This window comes from Acartia tonsa, chromosome 3 (genome assembly GCF_053477335.1).
Source record: "Acartia tonsa isolate MP-2025a chromosome 3, ASM5347733v1, whole genome shotgun sequence".
Classification (NCBI taxonomy): domain Eukaryota; kingdom Metazoa; phylum Arthropoda; class Copepoda; order Calanoida; family Acartiidae; genus Acartia; species Acartia tonsa.
The window spans coordinates 50,382,744-50,404,925 of NC_137262.1; the positions used below are offsets into that span (position 1 = coordinate 50,382,744).

The following is a 22,182-nucleotide window of genomic DNA, read 5'->3' on the forward strand; positions in this document are numbered from 1 at the left end:
TCTTATTAGAATAAGAAAGAATTTCTTAGAATAAGGAAGAATGTCTTAGAATAAGGTAGAATTTCTTAGAATAAGGAAGAATGTCTTAGAATAAGGTAGATTTTCTTAGAATAAGGAAGAATGTCTTAGAATAAAGTAGATTTTCATAGAATTAGGAAGTATTTCTTAGAATAAGGTAGATCTTATTAGAATAAGGAAGAATTTCTTAGAATAAGGAAGAATGTCTTAGAATAAGGTAGATTTTCTTAGAATAAGGAAGAATGTCTTAGAATAAGGTAGATTCTCATAGAATTAGGAAGAATTTGAAGGAATAAGGTAGATTTTCTTAGAATAAGGAAGAATTTCCTAGAATAAGGAAGAATTTCCTAGAATAAGGTAGGTCTTCTTAGAATAAGGGAGAATTTGTTAGAATAAGGTAGATTATCATAGAATTAGGAAGTATTTCTTAGAATAAGGTAGATCTTATTAGAATAAGGAAGATTTTCTTAGAATAAGGAAGAATGTCTTAGAATAAGGTAGATTTTCATAGAATTAGGAAGTATTTCTTAGAATAAGGAAGAATTTGAGGGAATAAGGTAGATTTTCTTAGAATAAGGAAGAATTTCCTTGAATAAGGTAGGTCTTCTTAGAATAAGGGAGAATTTGTCTAATTAAGGTAGAATTTCTGAGAATAAGTAAGAATTTGGGTAAATAAGGTAGATTTATTAAGCATAGTTGTAATAGTGAGGAAAAGGAAGAATTTCTACGAATTAGGAAGAATTTGTAAGATGGTGGACAGAGGTCACCTTCCTTTAGTGAGAATTTGTAAGATAGTGGACAGAAATCACCTTCCTTACAGAGAATTTGTAAGAAAAAGGAAAGTAAATAGCCTTCCTATACCCAAGGAAGGGAATTTCTGTCCTTTTTAGGAATGACTTCATTTTCTTCATATGGAATATTTTAAACTAGCGGATGTGTACCTAGCATCCAGGGGCTCTCAATTAAAAGAGGCAGAAACAGGCTAGAAAAAATAGCTTAAAGCCATCTGAAAATGAAATAGCCTAATACCATCATGGGACCTATTTAAAGCTTACCTAAAATAGAGAACCCAATTGCTTCAGCAGTTATTGAGATCTTAACCTTCATAAAAAAAGTGGAAAAACATATTTTTGCAGACAGACTGACGGGCCAATTGAGATGCAGAGTAGATGCTCATCGCCCTGTAAAATTTTACCAGGGAAAAATTCATCTTTCTATCAATCAAATGACAATCAGAGCATTACCGATAGACTGACAGACCATGTAAATTGTATAATATATGCTTATTTGTAAAGGAGAACCATATCGATTCTGCGTTTATAGAGATCTTTTAGTACAGACAGACACACACACACCGAGATCCTTTTACTTTATTTTAAGGACTATAGGCTAGACTTCTATTTTCAATAGAAGAAAAGGCACATTTCCCTTCAGAAATTGATGTCATCTGGAGGGTTACAGACAGACTAACCGACTAAATAAGGTAGAAAGTAGATATTCATCTATCAGGAAAATCTTCTCTAGAAAAAATCAGTCGTGATCGTCTATCTACTGTATAATTTGATAAATAAAATTTTTACATTTTAAATTAAATGCCTTGCAGGGTATTTCCGACAGGCTGATGGAATAAGTAAATCACATATTGGATGCTTAAATATATATTCTCAAAAATTTAAACCGTCTATCTTTAATAACAGATGGTGAATTATGTTTTACCCTCAGACGGACATTTCTAATTAAAGAGGGGCTTCGCGTAAAAAATATTATATTTAATAAAAAAGCAAGGTCAGTTAAAGTAAGGATTAGGGTGCTTTCTCATAACGAGTGCATATCGAGCATTGAAAATACACTTCCATATTTTATAAATAAATAGTAAGTTAGAAGGGATAGTTTTTTTGCATAAGCCTAACTCTTGCAGGGGGCCCTAACCCACCAAGGTTTACCCTTGATGTGCCCTTACTCTTGATAAGATATTAATTATAGAACATATAGAATTTCTTAGAAATTTTAAAGCTTAACAAGGATGACATCATTTATAAGTCCTTAGTAAAGGTAATAAACATGGAAATCTTTACAATAGAATTTATATAATATCTTTGATAGTAGATGCATATCAAAGCATTCCAACAGACGGACGGACAAAGTAAGTTCATCAGTATGGGGATGTTTTTAATTCCAGCCATTGATCTTTTATAACTGAAGAGAAATTTACGTTTACTTCTTTACGGTTTCTTTCAGACAGACAGACAGACAGACATTTCAATTAGAGTACCAAGAAACATATGATAACATCCATAAACTTTGTGAAGTTCATAAAAATCTAATAAAGTAGACGGACAATATGGTTAAAACATTAGATGTCAATAGAAATATATACAGTAAACTTAAAACATAAAATACCATAAAATCTAATTACTAAAACTTTAGCATAATGGACGGACTGACTGACAAAGTTAATTAAATATATATGACGCTTTTTAGTCAGCGAAATCCTCACAGACAAATTTGCTTTTCATTTTTAATTTTAAGTAAATCATAATTCTGATTTTGTACCAGACAGACATACAAAGTTCAAGTAAGATTTTCTGCTAAAATATTTTTTAGTACGGATATCCTTTCCAGTACGGATATTTAATATTCTCAAGAGCATTACAGACCAGCGAACAACGTGAGCTGTAGGCTAGTATTCAATATGTAGTTGAAAACTAGTTGTTATTTCTCAAAGAATCTAAAACGTCTATTTAAGATTTAGTTTTGTTTTTAAAAATTATAAAAGTTGCTTGTCAAAAAAATACTTTATTTTTCCAATAACATTTAAAATTTTCAATTAAGTTATGAAAAAAAAGTTTTAGTAGCGAATCTATTATACAAATTTACTATGTATGTCCGTCCATATGTTATGTACTTGCAACGTTGCCGCTTCCCTTTTTTATACTGCAAGAGGCTCGTTGGTTTTACAACTTTGGGGACATTAATTTGAGTGTTCACATGTTCCAACTAATAATTTTAAGCTACAGAAGGGGTAATTTGGTTTAGCATCATTGGGGATGCACATCAATTTTATCGGTCATTGTCTTATCCCTTTAGATCCCTGACAAAGACTATATGGACTAAAGAAAAGAATACTTGTAATTGGCTCCAAGAAAAAGTCCAATATTCTGCGATTGACTTATCCCCGATATGTTTAGGATAACATTGTACTGTCGATGACGGACGGCTGGGAGAAGGTGACAGTTGAGGTGATGTTGTTGCTTCACTTGGTCACGGCATTCCCCATCATCACCAACCCCCCAGCTCAGATGTTTGAAGAAATTCTGGGTCTACCTACAAGTAAGAGTAATAGTCTTAATTATAGCAAGTGGTACACCATTTAAGGCCTCTAGGGGCACCTTACACGGTGGGGGTGGGGGGGGGAGAAAGAGTATTTCCTACAACCTTAAATTTTAGTTTCATAGGTAAACACCCTCTAAATAGAGAAAAAACTTTCGAAAACTATGAAAAACTTCACCAAAAGGTACAGCAATTTAGGTTTAGCTATTTGAGAGATTATTAGACACAACACATTAGACACACCGCCTGTTCTTTAAGGATTGTCTTATCTATAATACAAAGTAGCTTGATGTCTGTCCGTCTGTCCGTCTGTCCGTCTGTCCGTCTGTCTGTCTGTCTGTCCCTTAAGATCTCGGTAACCGCTGAACCGATTGGATTCTACTCTTCAGGGTATATACCTATTGGTCCTGTGGTGGTTTTAAGCTATTTTCTTGGGGGGTGGGACACCCCCAACCCCCCCAAAAACAAAAAAAATCCCCCAATTTTTTTTTTTTTTTTTTTTTTTTTTTTTTTTTTTTTTTGTAGAAGAATTCTTTTGTAGAAATATTCTTTTGTAGAAGAATTCTTTTGTAGAAGATTTCTTTTGTAGAAAATTTCTTTTGTAGAAGATTTCTTTAATTCTTCTTATTTTTTTTTGAATTTTTTGTTGTTGTCATCTCTTGGGGCAAAGCCCCTAGAGGCTAGGGGCGAAGCCGCTAGTATATTTAAAAACAACAAGACTACTTAAAAGTAATCAATATGTCTGTTAACGCTGTCCTTTATAATAATTCATTATTTCTTAAAGACTATTTAATCAGCAAATTGCTTTGAGTACTTTTGTGTTACACGCCTGATACAGTAGCAGAATTGTTAAAGGAAAATGCACTTTAAAAGAAAAAAAATATCCCAAATATTTAAAAATTTCATCCTGACGCGACTTAGTTCGCTTGTAATTCCCATTTAACTGTAGCCACTTCCACAAAATTGTTGTATCTTTGCAATTTTCAAGTTTTAAAATTTTTACAGTCTATCGCAAAAATTTGGAATTTGCATCACTTTAGCTTAAAAAGTTGATGCTTTAGTTTTTTTTTAAAAAAACCAGGACGGTTTTTGTCATATTCAGTAAAGTTTTATAAAATGTTATTAAAAGTATTACAATGAGTTATTAGTATTGTGTGTAAAAAAGTGAAAAAAGAATATTATGTCTATGAGGAATTGTTTTTAATATAGTCATAGGCAAAAATTGATTTTTCTTTTCTGCATTTTCAGTTATAACTTATTTCAAGCAGGAAAAGGGAAAATAGGATAAAATGAAAAAAAGAGAAACATTAAAATTTCACACAGACAGACCAACAAACACGGGTAATTTGCAGAGTAGTTACACTACAAAAAAAATGGAAAACATTTTTATTTGAAATTGTGAGTTGTAAATCACATTTTGTTTTCTCTCAAAAAAAAATTATTGTTTGTGTAATCTAGTTTTAACTGGTTTAATCATATACAACATACTTTTGGAAAATTGAAAGCATTTAAAAATCAATTCTTTAATGTAAAAATGTAATTATTCCCGTTTTTTGATACATATTGCTTATATTTTAGATGAATAATCTAAAATTTTAAGATACTTCAAAGCATAATGTAATATTAAAGGGGTGGAGAAGGAAACTAGCCTAAAACTTTGATAAGACACGAAAAAAACTTGAATGAACTTTGAAAAGAACAGATATATTAAAACAATTCTTATAAAAATTAAAGGCTTACCATCGCCTTACATGGATTTAAAGAGATATATTGGACGTAGTAAACCTTAACTCCTAGTAAAGCCTAAGAAATTGTATAGGAATTGACCTGGCCATTATCATTGACATTATAATTGAAAGTATTAATAAGCGATTTATTTTAAAAGAAAACATTTTTTACAGTGATGTATTTGTTTTAAGAAATAGGTTAACAACAAACAGAACTTAATTTATCTTTCACTTTTCCGTCTAAAAGCTAAAAAAATGTCATGATTTAAAACTTTATATTATCTAAATAGTTTGTTTCTAATTTTCCTAATATGAAAAGTTATTTATAATAATAATTATATTACCGATTAATCCCCTATACTCAGAACGTTAAAAAATATGGCTGGTATGACCAATAAGAATATTCCCTTAAAAAGGAGATCCTAATCAGTCCAACGGTTTGCAAGATTTTAAGCTCAAACCGGACGGACGGACAGGCAGACAACGTTCTACTTTGTGTCATAGATCAATGTTTTTATTATTTTTCCCGTTCATTAAACCAATTGTAATCATTTATTTTCAGCATTTAACATCAGACGTTGCATTTTCCGTTCTGCAAGTGTTTTCTTCCTTCTGTTTGTGGCTGAGAGCATCCCCTCCTTTGGAGCCATCTTGAACTTGGTAAGATTTTATCATAAAAGTAAAAATGGCTTATAAAACTACTATTATTACTATAGAAACTTATACATTTTCATTTGATTTACTTAAAGCTACAAGAACTGATAATTTTCAAAATGGATTTGATATATGATGGATAAATGTTTCTAAAATCCAATTAATTTCCAGTGGATTAGATCCATACTGTAAAAATGTTTCTCAAAACAAAAAATTCATGTTATGTTGGCCTATAGTGATCCTGTTTACATTTGTATTATTATAGGTTGGAGGATCTATAGTTACCCTGTTAACATTTGTATTATTATAGGTTGGTGGATCTATAGTTACCCTGTTAACATTTGTATTATTATAGGTTGGTGGATCTATAGTTACCCTGTTAACATTTGTAATATTATAGGTTGGTGGATCTATAGTTACCCTGTTAACATTTGTATTATTATAGGTTGGTGGATCTATAGTTACCCTGTTAACATTTGTATTATTATAGGTTGGTGGATCTATAGTTACCCTGTTAACATTTGTATTATTATAGGTTGGTGGATCTATAGTTACCCTGTTAACATTTGTATTATTATAGGTTGGTGGATCTATAGTTACCCTGTTAACATTTTATTATTGTAGGTTGGTGGATCTATAGTTACCCTGTTAACATTTGTATTATTATAGGTTGGTGGATCTACAGTTACCCTGTTAACATTAGTATTATTGTAGGTTGGTGGATCTATAGTTACCCTGTTAACATTTGTATTTATATAGGTTGGTGGATCTATAGTTACCATGTTAACATTTGTATTATTATAGGTTGGTGGATCTATAGTTACCATGTTAACATTTGTATTATTATAGGTTGGTGGATCTATAGTTACCATGTTAACATTTGTATTATTATAGGTTGGTAGATCTATAGTTACCCTGTTAACATTTGTATTATTATAGGTTGGTGGATCTATGGTTACCCTGTTAACATTTGTATTATTATAGGTTGGTGGATCTACAGTTACCCTGTTAACATTTGTATTCCCACCTCTATTCTACATGAGAATCGCTGATGCTACAATTGGCGTCAAGGGTGTCCAAGAAAGGTATTTCTTTTTCACAGCTGCTATGAAAGATAGAAGTGTAATCTTATAGTCACTTTCTTAACATCGCACCTTATGGGGCGATTCTTCGTATTTTTCACAGTAGCTTTTCTCCTATTTCTAGCCCCTGCGGGGGGCTCTAACCTATAAAAAGCCATTAAAAAAATACGACGAATCGCCCCTTATGGGGCGATGTTACGAAAGGGACTATTCCCCATATTTTTAACGGGATTCGAACTCTCAACTTCTTTTCATACAAACGAACAATAGACACGAACCTAAAGATACAATGAATACATAAACGTTTGTATATAACACTGTTGTTATGTCTGCATATGTTACTCCTTACCAGGACAATTATTTCCAAAGAAACACAAAACTTATAGATTAACAGGGTGCTTTCCTTCAAGGTGCTTAGTGATTAATTTATTAACAAATTGATCAAAAGGCGGGAAAGGGGTGCGGGGGATATTTTTAGTCATTGCAGAGGTTCCTAACCCTGTATCCAATATGTACTAACTTAACCTAAAATAAATTAATGAGGTTGGGTTAATGCTCGACTAGGTTCTTTGAGTGAAACCACCAATTACAGATCATAAGATAGTTCATCTTTAAATGGCAAACCTGATATTAGTTAATTAAGAATTAATTGTTCGGACGAACGGACAGACCCTAGTTATATAGCTGCTGCGCAACTAACAAAAAACATTGTTATTTTTTCTCTGCTGTCACTTTCATACTAAAAAAAACAAATCTCTAAATGTACGCAACTTTAAAAGACGTCATATTCAGATGAAAATTTTAATTGTCAAATTTGAACAAATAAAAAAGTGAATATTTTGTTTTGAATATTTTTTTTTATCTGCTATTCGTCTTAGTAAATCATAAATTTTAGATAAATTTTGTTTTGTAAGATCCAGAAGGATGGGAGGGCTCGTTATTATAGCCAGCTACAAGTTTCACTTTATTAGAGTACATAATAACCTGTTGTAAGATCCAAGTAATGATAAATCCATTATAAACATAAAAATATTTTTATTTATAGGAAAATCCCCATGTGGGAGAGAATCTACTGTTGGTTTCTGATCATTGTTGGAATTGCTGGAGGCTGCCTAGCCACATATAATGCTGTCCTGTAAGTCATTTTAATTACGTACAGTGTATTCTATAAAGCTTGACTTCCCTCATTTATGTATGTACGTCTGTATGAATGGCTGTAATTTGTCTGACCACATATAATATTATCTTTTAAGTCATTTATAGCTGTGTGTTCTTAGTTTAAGATGATCAAGCGAAAGATGTAAAACAAGATCACATTTTAGACTAGAACATAAAAACAATGCTTCGAATCTTTTTAAAATGTACATTTTTGTTCTTTTGACATAAACAACGCATTTGAGTTGTTTAATATGTTTGTTATGTACTTTTTAGCTTCGTCAAATACGCAGAGAAATGTTGCGTGAAGATACTTAACATTTTCTTGCTTCATTGGGTGGTTAAGGGGGTTGGATTAATTCAGTATCCGATTTTGTACAGTATGTATGTTTTACATATAGGTTTTTTTTAATGTAAAAACCCAATCAACTGAACTGTCGGAAGCAGTATTTTAGTATTTATATGACCTTGTACTTATTAAACTTTCGTACATTCTGGGACTACTGGGTATCTGTCATTAGAAATAGTTTTATGAAAAGTACATTAAACATACTCTAGATCTCCTTATCCAATTATGAACCGATTAGGTTCTCCTTTATTGGGGAGCTTCGCCTTTGCATGTTGGATAAACCCATAAAATGAAAATTACACCATTTCTAATAATTAGTAAAAGATAGAATATTTAATACTAAGTACTTTTGGGTTTAGAGAATAAAACACTAGAAAATCAGGCCGGAAAATGAATCTTTAAAATATAGTTCATTGTTAAATAATTGTTTTGAAAAGAACATTTTTTAAAAGCAAACATGGCATTTTTGACGTATGCGATAAGTTGCATAATGATTTACACAAATCTTTTTCCACTCGTAAATGAAAGTTTTAAAATACATTTTCTTTCATTACTTTCTAACCCTACAAAATTCTGCTTTTCTCAATCCTTTGCCTAACAATGGATATATTACATTCCCTTACCTCTTACTAGATGACAGAACTGACCAATATATAAGTTCCAAGTTTAAGCCAAATCTATGACAATTTTTCCCTTGTCATAATATTTACTTATATTCTAATCTATATGTATTTGCCTAACTATATCATTGCCTAACAAATGATGGTTTTACCAACATTCTGAACTCCCCTAAATTGATCAAGAAGTCGTTAATAAATAATTGATAAATCTCTGTGCACGAGCCTAATGTTGACGAAATGTTGTTATTTTCAGGAGTATTGTTGATTCTGATTTCTCTACACCTTGCTACATCAACATTATTATTATTATTTTCAGGAGTATTGTTGATTCTGATTTCTCTACATCTTGCTCCATCAACATTACTATTATTATTTTCAGGGGTATTGTTGATTCTGATTTCTCTACACCTTGTTATATCAACATTATTATTATTATTTTCAGGAGTATTGTTAATTCTGATTTCTCTACACCTTGCTACATCAACATTATTATTATTATTTTCAGGAGTATTGTTGATTCTGATTTCTCTACACCTTGCTACATCAACATTATTATTATTATTTTCAGGAGTATTGTTGATTCTGATTTCTCTACATCTTGCTCCATCAACATTACTATTATTATTTTCAGGGGTATTGTTGATTCTGATTTCTCTACACCTTGTTATATCAACATTATTATTATTATTTTCAGGAGTATTGTTAATTCTGATTTCTCTACACCTTGCTACATCAACATTATTATTATTATTTTCAGGAGTATTGTTGATTCTGATTTCTCTACACCTTGCTACATCAACATTATTATTATTATTTTCAGGAGTATTGTTGATTCTGATTTCTCAACACCTTGCTACATAAACAGCAATGTGACTGTGTCCGGAGGAGGACATTAACCACGTAAACATCACAGAATTCAAATATTGTATTATATCTTCATAATGTTAAATAGGTATGTATTTTTTCTCAGCAAGTGAAATCGCCCACTACATTTTTAAGTTTGTAGGCAGGAACGTCCATGTTTTTTTTTATTTTGAGGGGGGTAAAATAGTGGTTTCAAAGATTTGAGGGGGATAATTTTTTGCTTCAATTTTAAGAGGGCTTTCAGAGTTTGAGTTGGGTAAACAACACCCCTTTACCCCCACTCTAGGACATCTATGTCTATAGTATGTATAACCCAGACAACCAAATGTTTCTTGTGGTGGGAACCTTTTTCGTCTACAAGCAATTTTCTTTCCTATCTTTTGTAACGACTTGGCTGTGTTAATATTTCCGATGCTATTGGCTAATATTCAAAGACCCTAATGAAAGTCAGTAAAGAGTACCGACCCCGTGAACATATAGTTATATAAACCTTGTCCCCTCAACTCTGTTACGTTTATCATCCACCTATCAAAATCAATACCTAGCTACTGCAATACATCTAATTGTTATAAAAGACTACCTACACATAAAGCATAATTCTAGAAATACTACGTTTATACAACACCTTATTGGCCTAATAATCGAACTAATATAAGGATTTTACATCATATTTTGTGTCAAAATATTGTAAACATGACTGAATACTCCTAACTTAATCAATTTAATTCCCTGTCACTTGTTAAATCTTAAATAAAAATCTGCACTTTTGTAGCATGACAAGAAAAAAGTATCAAGATGGATTTTTTTCTTCTTGACTATTCTATTGTTTAAAGCCCTATTTTTTCAAAAAATGTAGCATAAATTTACCAGAGCTGGATCTTTAAATCATTTTAGTGGTGAGCCAGATCGGGGTGAGCCAACTTTCCACCAATGAGAGCACAGCATTTTATGAAATGTCGCGCTGTGATTGGCTGAAATTCGGCGCACCCCGATCTGGCTCACCACTAAAATGATTTAAAGATCCAGCTCAATATGGCGTCAAATCCAAATAGTATCCACAGTATTAGTACCGGTTCCCAGCCATACTGAAAAATCATGTTTAGCATCGCATTAAAGTCAATTTTCCACGAGTATAAAAAAAAATCATAAAATTAACACCAGTTTTAATCTTATAATTTTTCATTTTTATATCCGCGGAAAGCTGTCTATAATAAAATGCGATAAATAACTATCTTTGATAAAAGACGCCTCCAGTGCGATATCTCTTCCCTGAAAAAGACAGTACATACATTTTGTCATGTTTATAAGAAAATTAGAGTAGGTATCAAAGGTTACTCTAAAGTTCAAACTACAAATTAATATCATAAAATGACAAAACAAAGATGATTTCATCCAATAGTAGCGATTTCAATATGTATGAATAAAGTAAAAGAATAGAGTGGGTATGGGCTATATTTAACTCTCCCTCAGGGCAGGGACCTATTCCATTGGGTCTTTATAATGAGCTAATAGCGGCGGATATATAAACACAGCCGAGTCCTTACATACAAAAATAAATTTGTTAGCAGACAAAAAGGATCTATGTCGCTAGGGGCACGTAGTTGTCTGGATTATGCATCTGTATTACTTTTATTGGTGTATGAATAATAATCATTTTTTGCCTTTTGTACACTGTACTTAAAATTCCGCCAATAAAAATAATCTATATTTTTTTATTCTAGGTCTACTATAGATGTTGAAAAAGAAAATTTTCAAAACAAAATTTTACCAGAACAAAAGCCATGTACAAAAATTTATGAAAAAATTACCTTTGGAACTAAAAACCGGTGTAAAGTCATGTTTTAAATGTAATTATGTATTAATAAATGTTTTACTATATGTATTTTTTTGTGTAAATAATTAGGGCTCTAAAATCATGAAACGTCAAGAAAACACACACTTTTTTGTTACTTTCATTTCTTATTAAGCAAATAAGGATTTTTTTCATCATATAAAACCATTATTTTAATACTCAATTTTTTAGCTTTGTAAATATATAAGAGTTTTATTTTATGTATACTTTATATGAATTGTAAATAAATCATATCAGAGCACTTTATAAATGTAGAATATTCAGGTTGTTTCAATTTTTGAGGAATATTTTTAAATTTGTTAACAATTCAAGTAAAAAGTTTATGTAATTTTTAAAAATTTCAAGAGAAAACTTGAGGCAACCTATTGAGCCTAAAACTACATAAAACAAATAGGTTACCTGTCATCACAATGGTTGGTAAAATTTCCTATTGTAGATAGATATACCTATTTTTATGTGGTTTTTAACCAATTGTCATGAATGTGATGCGAATACTTAAAAATAAAATTTTTATTTTTGTTAGTTTAGTTAGAGGCTGTGACCAAAAATTATTTGAATAAATGTTAATTAGAATATGTTTTTGTTATGATTTTTACAAAAAGATAAGAGTTATTACAGTTAGGGAGTTGAATCCATTTTTATAGAAGCAGAAATATAATCTATGATTATGGTTTGGACCCTCTAAAACTGTAATCTACCCTTCCACTTTCCCCTCTCTTGGTGAAGATATCTTCAACGCCGATACGATTTTTGAAATATAAGATTCCACTTTTGTCTCTCTTGTTAAAGATATCTTCACCAAGAGAGGCAAAAGTGGAATCTTAAATTTCAAAAATCGTATCGGCGTTGAAGATATCTTCACCAAGAGAGGGGAAAGTGGAATCTTACATTTCAAAAATCGTATCGGCGTTGAAGATATCTTCACCAAGAGAGGGGAAAGTGGAATCTTACATTTCAAAAATCGTATCGGCGTTGAAGATATCTTCACCAAGAGAGGGGAAAGTAGAATCTTACATTTCAAAAATCGTATCGGCGTTGAAGATATCTTCACCAAGAGAGGGGAAAGTGGAAGGGTAGATTACAGTTTTAGAGGGTCAAAACCATAATCATAGATTATATTTCTGCTTCTATAAAAATGGATTCAACTCCCTAACTGTATTAAGTGCATATTAAAAATTAAAATTAAAGATTATATGATAATATCCATTTTTGTTAGCCTCTAGGTTCTGAAGGAATTTATTTTAATATTCGTGAAAAATTGTAATACAATTCTATGCATGTTTTACTGTGTGGCTGAGAACCGGTTATAATCCAACAGATATTAATCGTTTTCGAAGCCGTATTGTAATCTTGCTTAGCACCTTACATGATGAATTATCTTCTAAGCATAGACGAATATAAAAGAATTGTAGAGTTGCTTTACTTATCAAAATACATATTCCAACCCTATAACATTTCCTGAACATTATATCATAAACTGAGGGCCATTTGATCTTCTGTATATCATAGATTTTTTAAAGTATTGGTCGAGAGCCATAAGATTTTCTGTCTGCTAACGTAAGGATGTTGGGTATTAGGGTGGGTCGATTTTGGACATTTTTTTTCTGAGGCCAAAGCGGGGATCTGCACTCAATTTTTATAAGTATAATACACCTCAGGGTGATTTAAAATTTATCCTAAGTCTTAAAACCGCTGACGACCAGACATTCAATTGTATAGCTAATTGTAAATGGGAGTCAAAAATTTATTGAATCAGAACTATGGCTTCATGGTGCTCCCTGGAAATGCCTTGAAGAGCTGAGTTAGGAACTTTTGTCCGTTTCAAAAAATCTCGTTCCTAGCCTGAGAAAATCTAAAAAACCTCTACAAATTGGACAATTCTCAATAAACCTTAAAAAAATTTGTTTTTTAGTGATTTCTAAGGCTAGAAACGAGATATTTTGAAACGGACAAAAGTTCCTGATTCAGCTCTTCAATGCCTTTCCAGGGAGCACCATGAAGCCATAGTTCTGATTCAAAATTTTTTTTGAATGTCGTCTTTGCATACTAATAAGTAATGAATTATATTTTTAAGTGGTCGTGTTCTAAAACTCAATTTTTTAAAATTCTTTTTCGGTCAGAAATGTTTTTAAGGTTAATTTTATCTGTTGCATATCCCCGCTTTGTCTAATTCCGATATGAAGATAGCCTGATATCTAGTTGCCGAATGTGTACGCAGTTTCCTGAGTGTTTCCTCATCCTAGCTCAATATTTACTACTAGCTAAAAAAGCTTCAAACTTCAAAAAAAAAAATCAAAATTTAAAAAATTCAAATTTATAATGTATATTGTATAAATCGTTTACACATTCAAATTTTGATTTTTTTAAGGGAAGTTTGAAGATTTGTAGCTAGTAGTAAATATTGAGCGAGGATGAGGAAACACCCAGGAAACTGCGTACACATTCGGCAACTAGATATCAGGCTATCGATATGAACCCACCCTATTGGGTATAGTCCCTTTCGTAACATCGCACCTTATGGGGCGATTCTTCGTATTTTTCACAGTAGCTTTTCCCCTATTTCTAGCCCCCAGCGGGAGCCTCTAACCCTGCGGGGCCAATTACCTAACCCTGTGGGGCAATCACCTAACCCAATATAACCTAACCTATAAAAAGCCATTTTGAAAATACGACGAATCCCCCTTATGGGGCAAAGTTACGAAAGGGACTATTCCCGTAGTTTTTATCAGTCACATTCTTATTCACCGCTCGCTCTCAGCCACAAGAATGTACTAAACTGAAGAAAGTAGTAACATCGAAACAATACCATGGCATAATAAAGGTTTCCCTAAATTTTAGTTTTAGAGATTCCAAGATCTCTCAATGTATATTTCTCGTATTCATTCGAATCCGGTGGATAGGAACCGGTTCTCATCCATACGAAAAAACTATGTCTAGCATCGTATTATATCCAGTTTTCTACGAATATAGAAATGTACAATCATAAGATTAAAGCCAGTTTTTTTAGCCGGTGCCTTCGGCACCACGGGGCTAAAAAAACTAGTTTTAATCTTATAATTGTACATTCTATATCCGCGGAAAGCCGTTTATAATACGATGCGAGAAATAACTATTCTATGGCACGACATAGGGCTGAAAAAATTCCGTAAAGATTCAGAAACAACCTTTCATGAATATAACAACAAGATTAATCCATTGGTTTCAGAAATCTTTTTCCTTGGACAAATAATGGTACTTAAAAGTTACATATATTTTGAGAGGGACATGGTTATAATGAATATCATGCTAAATTTTAAATTCCCATATTTTCGACTTGTATTTTGTTGATATACAAAAGCGTGCATTGCGATAAACCCGGGGTATGTAACCCTTCAAGGGATATAAAAATGAGAAGGTACTTTTTACATCTTGGTTGAATGAGGTGTTGAAACCTATTATGCGAACGCTTCTGTATATACGAAAGTAAAAAAATCCTTGTGTTAATTACATCAAACGCCCAATAGATGATATTTAGTCCACACATAGGACTTTAATGCTACCCTACTAATGGACATAATTATCATTGTTAAATAAAAAAAAACATAATAAGCTTGTTTATGTTTTTATTTTCTCGTTATCAAAGTACATAGAATTAAAAAAATAACTTTGTTGTTATAAAAATAACCCAATTATAAACAATAACATGGAATTAATTTGTTTTTATAAGCTAGAGCTACTAGAAATAGTTTATTTTTCTGCTACTGTTTTGTTTTTTAAACTAGACATTTACTGAATATGTAAGATTTTCTGTTTATTAAAAACTATAATTATTCCTAACGAACTTAAAAATATACAACCCTTAATTCTTTATATATCTCTCAGTAAAATTAGCCAAATTTTCGGGGGAAGGACAATTTATATTGCATTGTCCCTTCCCTTTTGCCCCGAGAATCATCACAATAAACTTAGAAACCAGTAGCTTATCATAAAACATTTCTGAGCAAAAATAACACGTCTTGATAATTTATGACACATTATGATAACAAATTAATATTTTTATTGCCACGGGGTGTCACAAAAGTCTTAAAAAAGTGAATGTTCCATGTAGGATATCAAACTTAGTTCATTTATGTAATAAAGATGTTAATTCCAACTATTTAGAATATTATTTACTAGTATAAGAAAATTACTTATTAAATATCTATAAAAATATAATCATAAAAGGGGATGTTATGTAAAAAAAAAATCCTCAAAAAAGCCCTTGAAAATTGCATGTAATAGAACGAATTTCTTATTTTGTGTTTTAATTACAAACTTTTTCTGAGACACACAGTAAGACAAAAGATAATCACACAGAAGTTATTCAATCACTGGCTATTAGGTTATTTAATCTTCAAGGACGGTGATATGACAACTAAAGATAAACAATTTTGCCTCTATATAAAAATATTTACACTTTTCTAAAAGGGAACTAAAGGCATAATTTATTTTCTCCAGTGCCTTATATCCGTCGCTGGTTATTATTAATAAAAAATATTATCTACACCAAATATGTTAAATAAAGTCATGTCACCAGAAAATCACAAATGGTAAAAACTGTCCAAAATATATTTCTTATCAAACTTTGAAAGAAGAAACATTGCTAGTTGTAGCATTGTAGAGTACAATATTATCAATTGGCACAAATTGTCCGGTCAGCAGCTTGATACACTCGTGGGCCGCACAGCCGCCGAGAAAAGCGGCCACTGAATGAAGTTCGGCTCCCCCATACCGGCACACTTCGTGGATATGGTCGTCCTAGTAAAAAAGACAAAGTTAGAATTATCATGGAAACTTCATTAATTGTTGAAAAAAAGATGACATTTCATTGGGTAAAATATTGAAAAGTTTAGGAATTAATTCTTATACGAGCTGAAATTTCGCATTACGAAATCTCCATCCCTTACATAAGAAATTTTTGCAGTAGTGTATACTGTATATTCTGCACAAGATTCATTTTTTTTGGCCCAGATAAAAAATATTTCATTTACTCCCCCCCCCCCCCCATTAGTTTTTTCCTCAAGGAGGGGGAATAAATGGAAAAAAAGTTTTCAGTAGGTACTCTTTATTTTTCCATTTTTTCCCTATCCACATATTTTTTATTCCCCCTCACATTTAGCAGGGGATCCCATGTTGAATATACACCCCTAAATTTTTGTCTATCTAATCCTAAGACTTTAGCATGTTACTAACGGCTTCGCCCCTAGCCTCTAGGGGCTTCGCCCTATATAGTTTTGTGAAGTCAACCCTCTTTAATAGAAATATTCAAAAAAATATTCTTTGTTTAATTACTCTGTGGTAAAATTAAACCCAGGTTGTGCGCTTTAAGCACAAAATATTTTGTACAAATTAAACCCAGGTTGTTTGCCGTATACACAAAAATTTCAACTCGTAAAAATTAGACCTAGGTTGTTTGCATACACAAAAATTAAATTAAAAAAAAATATTTTGATTTTTTTTTTGGGGGGGGGGATTCATGGGGGCTTCGCCCCATGTTGCAGTGGGGTTCCCCCACCCCAATTACTGGTTTTTGTTTAAAAAAATTTAAAAAATAAAAATTTTGGAAGTAGGGATTTTTTATTTTTGGGGGGGTTGGGGTGTCCCACCCCCCCAAGAAAATAGCTTAAAACCACCAGAGGACCAGTAGGTATATTCCCAGAAGGGTAGAGCCCAATTTGATCAGCAGTTACTGAGATTTTACAAAAAATGTAAAAAAAAAAATTTTGGGGGTTGGATTTTTTTTATTTTTGGGGGGGTTGGAGGTGTCCCATCCCCCAAGAAAATAGCCTAAAACCACCACAGGACCAGTAGGTATATTCCCTGAAGAGTAGAATCCGATCGGTTCAGTGGTTACCGAGATCTTAAGGGACAGACAGACAGACGGACAGACAGACGGACAGACAGACGGACAGACGGACAGACGGTCAGACGGACAGACATCAAGCTACTTTGTATTATAGATTACAGTGCTTCTTAAATATATCATTCTTATATGCATACCTGTCCCGGGGGAGGATGAAGACCCGCCTCCCCGCAAAGCTTGGTGAAAATAGACTTTAGTTTGACTGTGTCTGATTCAACTTCTGTATCCGTCTCTCCGGGAATAGAACCAAATTCACTGGTGTATCTGTAAAATTTAAAGAATAATTAGAATTTAATTAAAAAACATTAAAAACCGTAGAAAAAAAACTAAATAAATCTGCATGTGTATAAGCCATGTATAATGATAAATTGATGTATATCACCAAACAAAACTACTTCTATTGTGTATAAAAAGCATTGGTTAAAAAGTTTAGACTCTACTAGATTAAACCAATCAAAAAGGAGACAACGAACAAGAGAAATTAAAAAAAAATTATGAGACCATTATAAATTATAGACCAATGTTCACTTCCTCACTAGAAAATAAAGGCATTTGCAGGAATTGTTACTATTCCAATTAACGTAGAACATTCAACTATCCATTATAATTAGAACGTAAGAGATACATGTTTTACGTAAATTGTATTGTATCAGATACAAAAAAACAGCCAGTCTCTAAACCTTATCCGCCAGTCAATTTTATTTACCTGTCAACAGCTCTAAGAACCAAATAATAAAGAGCATCTGAGTCCGGATCTTCTAAGCCAGCCTGCAAACTTGAAACATTTCCTTAAAAATGATTATCAATTATAATCCAATAGGGGTAGGAAAACTACAATTGTTATTGATGTTAAGGGTACATTTTAAACATGATGACTTTGTTGGAATGGGGAATCCTAGGATTAGGCATAAACGTTTTATCTTTTAGCTTAAAAAAGTTTATAAATGTGAGAAGGTCCTTATTAAGAATAGTATATAAAGTAAAATAATTTTTCAAAATAATGTTAAACGCACTAAAACTCGATTATTGTTGTCTTTTTTTCTTGAGAATAAACACTGAAACAGGGATCTAAAGAAATAAGATGATGGTCGATAAATTGTATGTTCCAAAGATGATATGCAAAAGTACCGTAGATCAAAATTATTGGTTGAACCGTTTAACAATTTAATTAACCAACCAATCAAAATGTAATACAAGTTATCCAAATTTTGTTTTAATGGCAGCGAATAAAAAAAAATATTATGAAACTTTGGTTACTAGCGAAATTGACAGTCCAATGTCCGCTTCCTCCCCGAGAATAATCAAAGGGGACAAGGACATATTACTTTATTTAACCACCAGAACGTAATTTTTCTCATAAATTATTAATTGCATAGTTTCATAAAGATCAGTAAGTACATATAAACAATAAATCATAAATCGCTAAAAATTTCCATTTTGATAAGAAAACAAGGAAAAGATATAACAGAAAGGGGGATTTTATGTGTTAAAATCTTTTTCTTTTCTATTTTTCTAGATTTCTAAGCTGCCAGCGGTTACTTTTCCAAGTTTTTGCTCAATTTATGGAAAATAGACCTACCAAGTGCCATTTACGCATTGATTACGATATGGTTGCATTAACCCCCCCCCCCCCCTTATTTAAAATTTAGCATGCAACTTTATAATCGAAACCAAAAAGTCTCTATAAACGACAGCACTCTAGTAAATACAACAACATGGCTAAATCTATAATAACATGCCAATACATATGTAACTATAGAGGAGTTGCGCTATCAAACAAAAAGTATGTTTACCTTCTCCACTATATTCAGCTAGCAGACTGCATCCCCTCTCCAGCCGGATATATCTAGATTTAAATCATTTTAAATCAACATCCAACAAATGGAAAGTTAGGAACCTAAAACCACCTCCCCTGTCCATTAAAATAATATCTGTGGTATAGGTGTGTCAAAGCAAGTATTCATAAAGAGAGGGGTAGGTTTCTGGTAGAATCCGTAAAGGTGTGTGTTTTAAGGCTTAAAAATAGTAGTAGAACGATAATATTCACTAAATATGTGTATATCTTACCTATTGAAAAGAACTATAGACAAAATTTAAAAAAAAAGTTAACATAATTCTTTATCGTTCTACTGCTGTTTTTAACTTATAACACATAACCTTTACGGATTTTACCAGAAACCTACCCCTCTTTTTTTTTCAGGGAGTTTAGCTTACGGTTTTGGTTAGTTTGGGTACGGAATAGCCCCAGAGTGTTATGGCTTTCAATAGGGGCTTACCATTATGAAAATAAGGTATAGATTGAACAGAAATTATGGCAAAAAGGGTAGGGGGTCTTAAACTGTGGTTTGGACACTATTTAATAAGAGGGTGTAGTTTGCGGACGCTCTACTGTCAATTGTATAGATGTTACCCACGTTTGTTATTATGTATAATGATAACATGTTGGTTGGTTGATTAGCCATAGTCTCTTAGGGTTTGGATCTAAGTAGTCATGGAGTAGGCTGAGACACTTTTGTATAGCCACTAGGGCTATCAAGCTCCACATTCAAGCACATTATGACTTGACCCGCTGTCTCATGAGAGCTACTAATTGTTACCTCACCCTCGCCGAGTATGGCAGGTGTCCCAAATTAAGTCACCGTAATGAATGACGCTCTCCACAGAGTAGCTTGGGATAAGGGTAATACTGATATTATGTACTTGACTATTAAGTATCCAAACTTACTCAATAATCCCCTTCTTACACAACCAGGGGAAGTTGCGTGAATGTATTCAACTGAGAAATTCGAGTTGCCACATGGGGACTAGAACTCGAACTCTCATCACCGTAATTCAGTGCGTTACCACTGAGCTACGACGCCCCTTTTAATGATAACATAAACATTATTATAAAACGGACAATAACAAGCCAAAAATAATCAAAACAATAAGAATGTTTTGTTTCACGAGAATAAAATGAAGGTTTTATGCATAAAGAAATAAAAAATTATTTAATAAGATATTGAAGGAAAAATACAAAAGGCATAATCTGATACCAAATTCAGCTTGTGCCAAACTGTTTTGTAAGAATCTATATAAAAAAAAGAGAACAAGACAAAAAAATATATATATACTCATTGAAAAATCTTTGATAACCAATTCTACTTTATATCTCTACTCTTCATATATGAATCTCTTATCGAGAGAGAATTTTTTTTCATTTATATTGATGTGAAAGAAGTACATACCTAGATTCCTTACAAAATCTTCGAACTTCGGCTTCCGTCACTAAATCTCTAAAAGAAAATAAACATTCAACCTAACAAAGAAAACCGTAATTGGAGTAAATACATATTGAAATCCTATAATAACTGGAGGACTATTTTACCCGGAATGAGGTATAGCAAACAAGCGAAATAAATATTTGGGGACAGAAACAAAGGTTGTCAATCACCGACAGCTAAAATTGACGTAAGGTTTCGTGATTTTTTTTCCAAATTAATTTCGTTTTTGGTATAAGCTCCTATTTTACAGTTTAGCTGTACTGATAGTGGTAACAAATAAGCGTTGTATAATATATTAAAATAGAGGTGTAGAAATGATAGCAGGTAAAACAATGATGGCAACAACCAAGATGACAAACTTAACAAATAAGTCGAAAAAAAGAGACAATCGAACATTAACAAATACAAAGAAACGACTAATTTTATATCCAACATTATTTCAAAGTTTGAGTTAAAAAAATACGTCTTTATGGATCACTACCATTGTCCCCTCACGTGTGCTTAGAACTATTATTTAGGGTTGGCAATCCGTATCCGAATCCGGGATCCGCCCAATTTTTAGCCAATTTTGGAATCCGAATCCGGAATCCGTTTTTTAATAGCGGATTCGGATTCCTCAATGGTAAGCTAAAATTAGATTATCACCATTATATATAATATCTTTTAAAATCTGGTTCGACTCTCGGAAGTGAATTATAGAGAACACCAAGAACATTAATTTTTAGGACATATGTAGCACTTAAATCTTTTAATTAGGTATTTTAAAAATAGCCTTAAAATATTGCTAGAATCCGGAATCCGAATCCGCCAAAAATAAGAATCCGGAATCCGCCTTTTTTGGACGGATTCTTGTAAGAATCCGAATCCGGTCAAAAAATTTGACGGATTGTCATCCCTACTATTATTAGTACAAATGTTTGTCTGTGCATCCGTCTGTGTTATCTAAGATCTTCATAATAAGGACAAGTTTAGGGCCATGTTAAGGAAGAAACACGACAAAAACAAAATATTTACCTTGAAATATTATTTGATTCAATAATTTGTTGAACAGTTTTGAGTATTGTCTCTACATCCTGGTTTGCTCGTTCTCTGTAGATGTTATGTAGCTCTACGTATCTAAACAATATATATATTTATAGAGTAGCTTCGCTTAAATACAGGTAAGTACGTCCGTAAGTTTTGAGTATTGTCACTACATCCTGGTTTGCTCGTTCTCTGTAGATATTATGCAGCTCTACGTATCTAAACAAAATATATATTTGTAGAGTAGCTTCGCTTGAATAAAGGTAAGTACGTCCGTAAGTATTGAGTATTGTCACTACACCCTGATTTGCTCGTTCTCTGTAGATATTATGCAGCTCTACCTATCTAAAATAAAATATATGTT

General features: G+C 32.2%; 2 protein-coding genes across 11 annotated transcripts in view; one reads left to right on the plus strand and one right to left on the minus strand.

Moving 5' to 3' along the window:
• LOC145314506 (uncharacterized) overlaps positions 1-12,224 on the plus strand; it is a 32,402-nt gene extending 20,178 nt beyond the window's left edge. For both annotated transcript variants that reach the window (XM_080154433.1, XM_080154434.1), the window contains exons 11-16: positions 3,207-3,348; positions 5,638-5,735; positions 6,714-6,814; positions 7,857-7,946; positions 9,756-9,887; positions 11,521-12,224. In XM_080154433.1, coding sequence (XP_080010559.1) covers positions 3,207-3,348; positions 5,638-5,735; positions 6,714-6,814; positions 7,857-7,946; positions 9,756-9,831 — 507 coding nt within the window. In that variant the 3' untranslated portion in view covers positions 9,832-9,887; positions 11,521-12,224. The remainder of the gene's footprint in view (positions 1-3,206; positions 3,349-5,637; positions 5,736-6,713; positions 6,815-7,856; positions 7,947-9,755; positions 9,888-11,520) is intronic.
• Positions 12,225-15,240: 3,016 nt separating this feature from the next.
• The window catches only part of APP-BP1 (Nedd8-activating enzyme E1 regulatory subunit APP-BP1), a 32,413-nt gene continuing 25,471 nt past the window's right edge, over positions 15,241-22,182 (minus strand). Inside the window, exons 11-18 of one of the 9 annotated variants that reach the window (XR_013877795.1) lie at positions 21,810-21,911; positions 20,760-20,807; positions 19,326-19,378; positions 18,239-18,320; positions 17,670-17,796; positions 16,204-16,427; positions 15,946-16,021; positions 15,241-15,712 (exon numbers count right to left, since the gene is read on the minus strand). Coding sequence is in view for 2 of the 9 variants with exons in the window: in XM_080154437.1 (XP_080010563.1) it covers positions 16,248-16,427; positions 17,670-17,796; positions 18,239-18,320; positions 19,326-19,378; positions 20,760-20,807; positions 21,810-21,911 (592 nt within the window). In the remaining 7 variants the exon portion in view is untranslated. Of the gene's footprint in view, positions 16,428-17,669; positions 17,797-18,238; positions 18,321-19,325; positions 19,379-20,759; positions 20,808-21,809; positions 21,912-22,182 lie in introns of all 9 variants that reach the window. The other 8 variants (XR_013877794.1, XR_013877793.1, XR_013877792.1 and 5 more) reach the window with 8 other exon arrangements.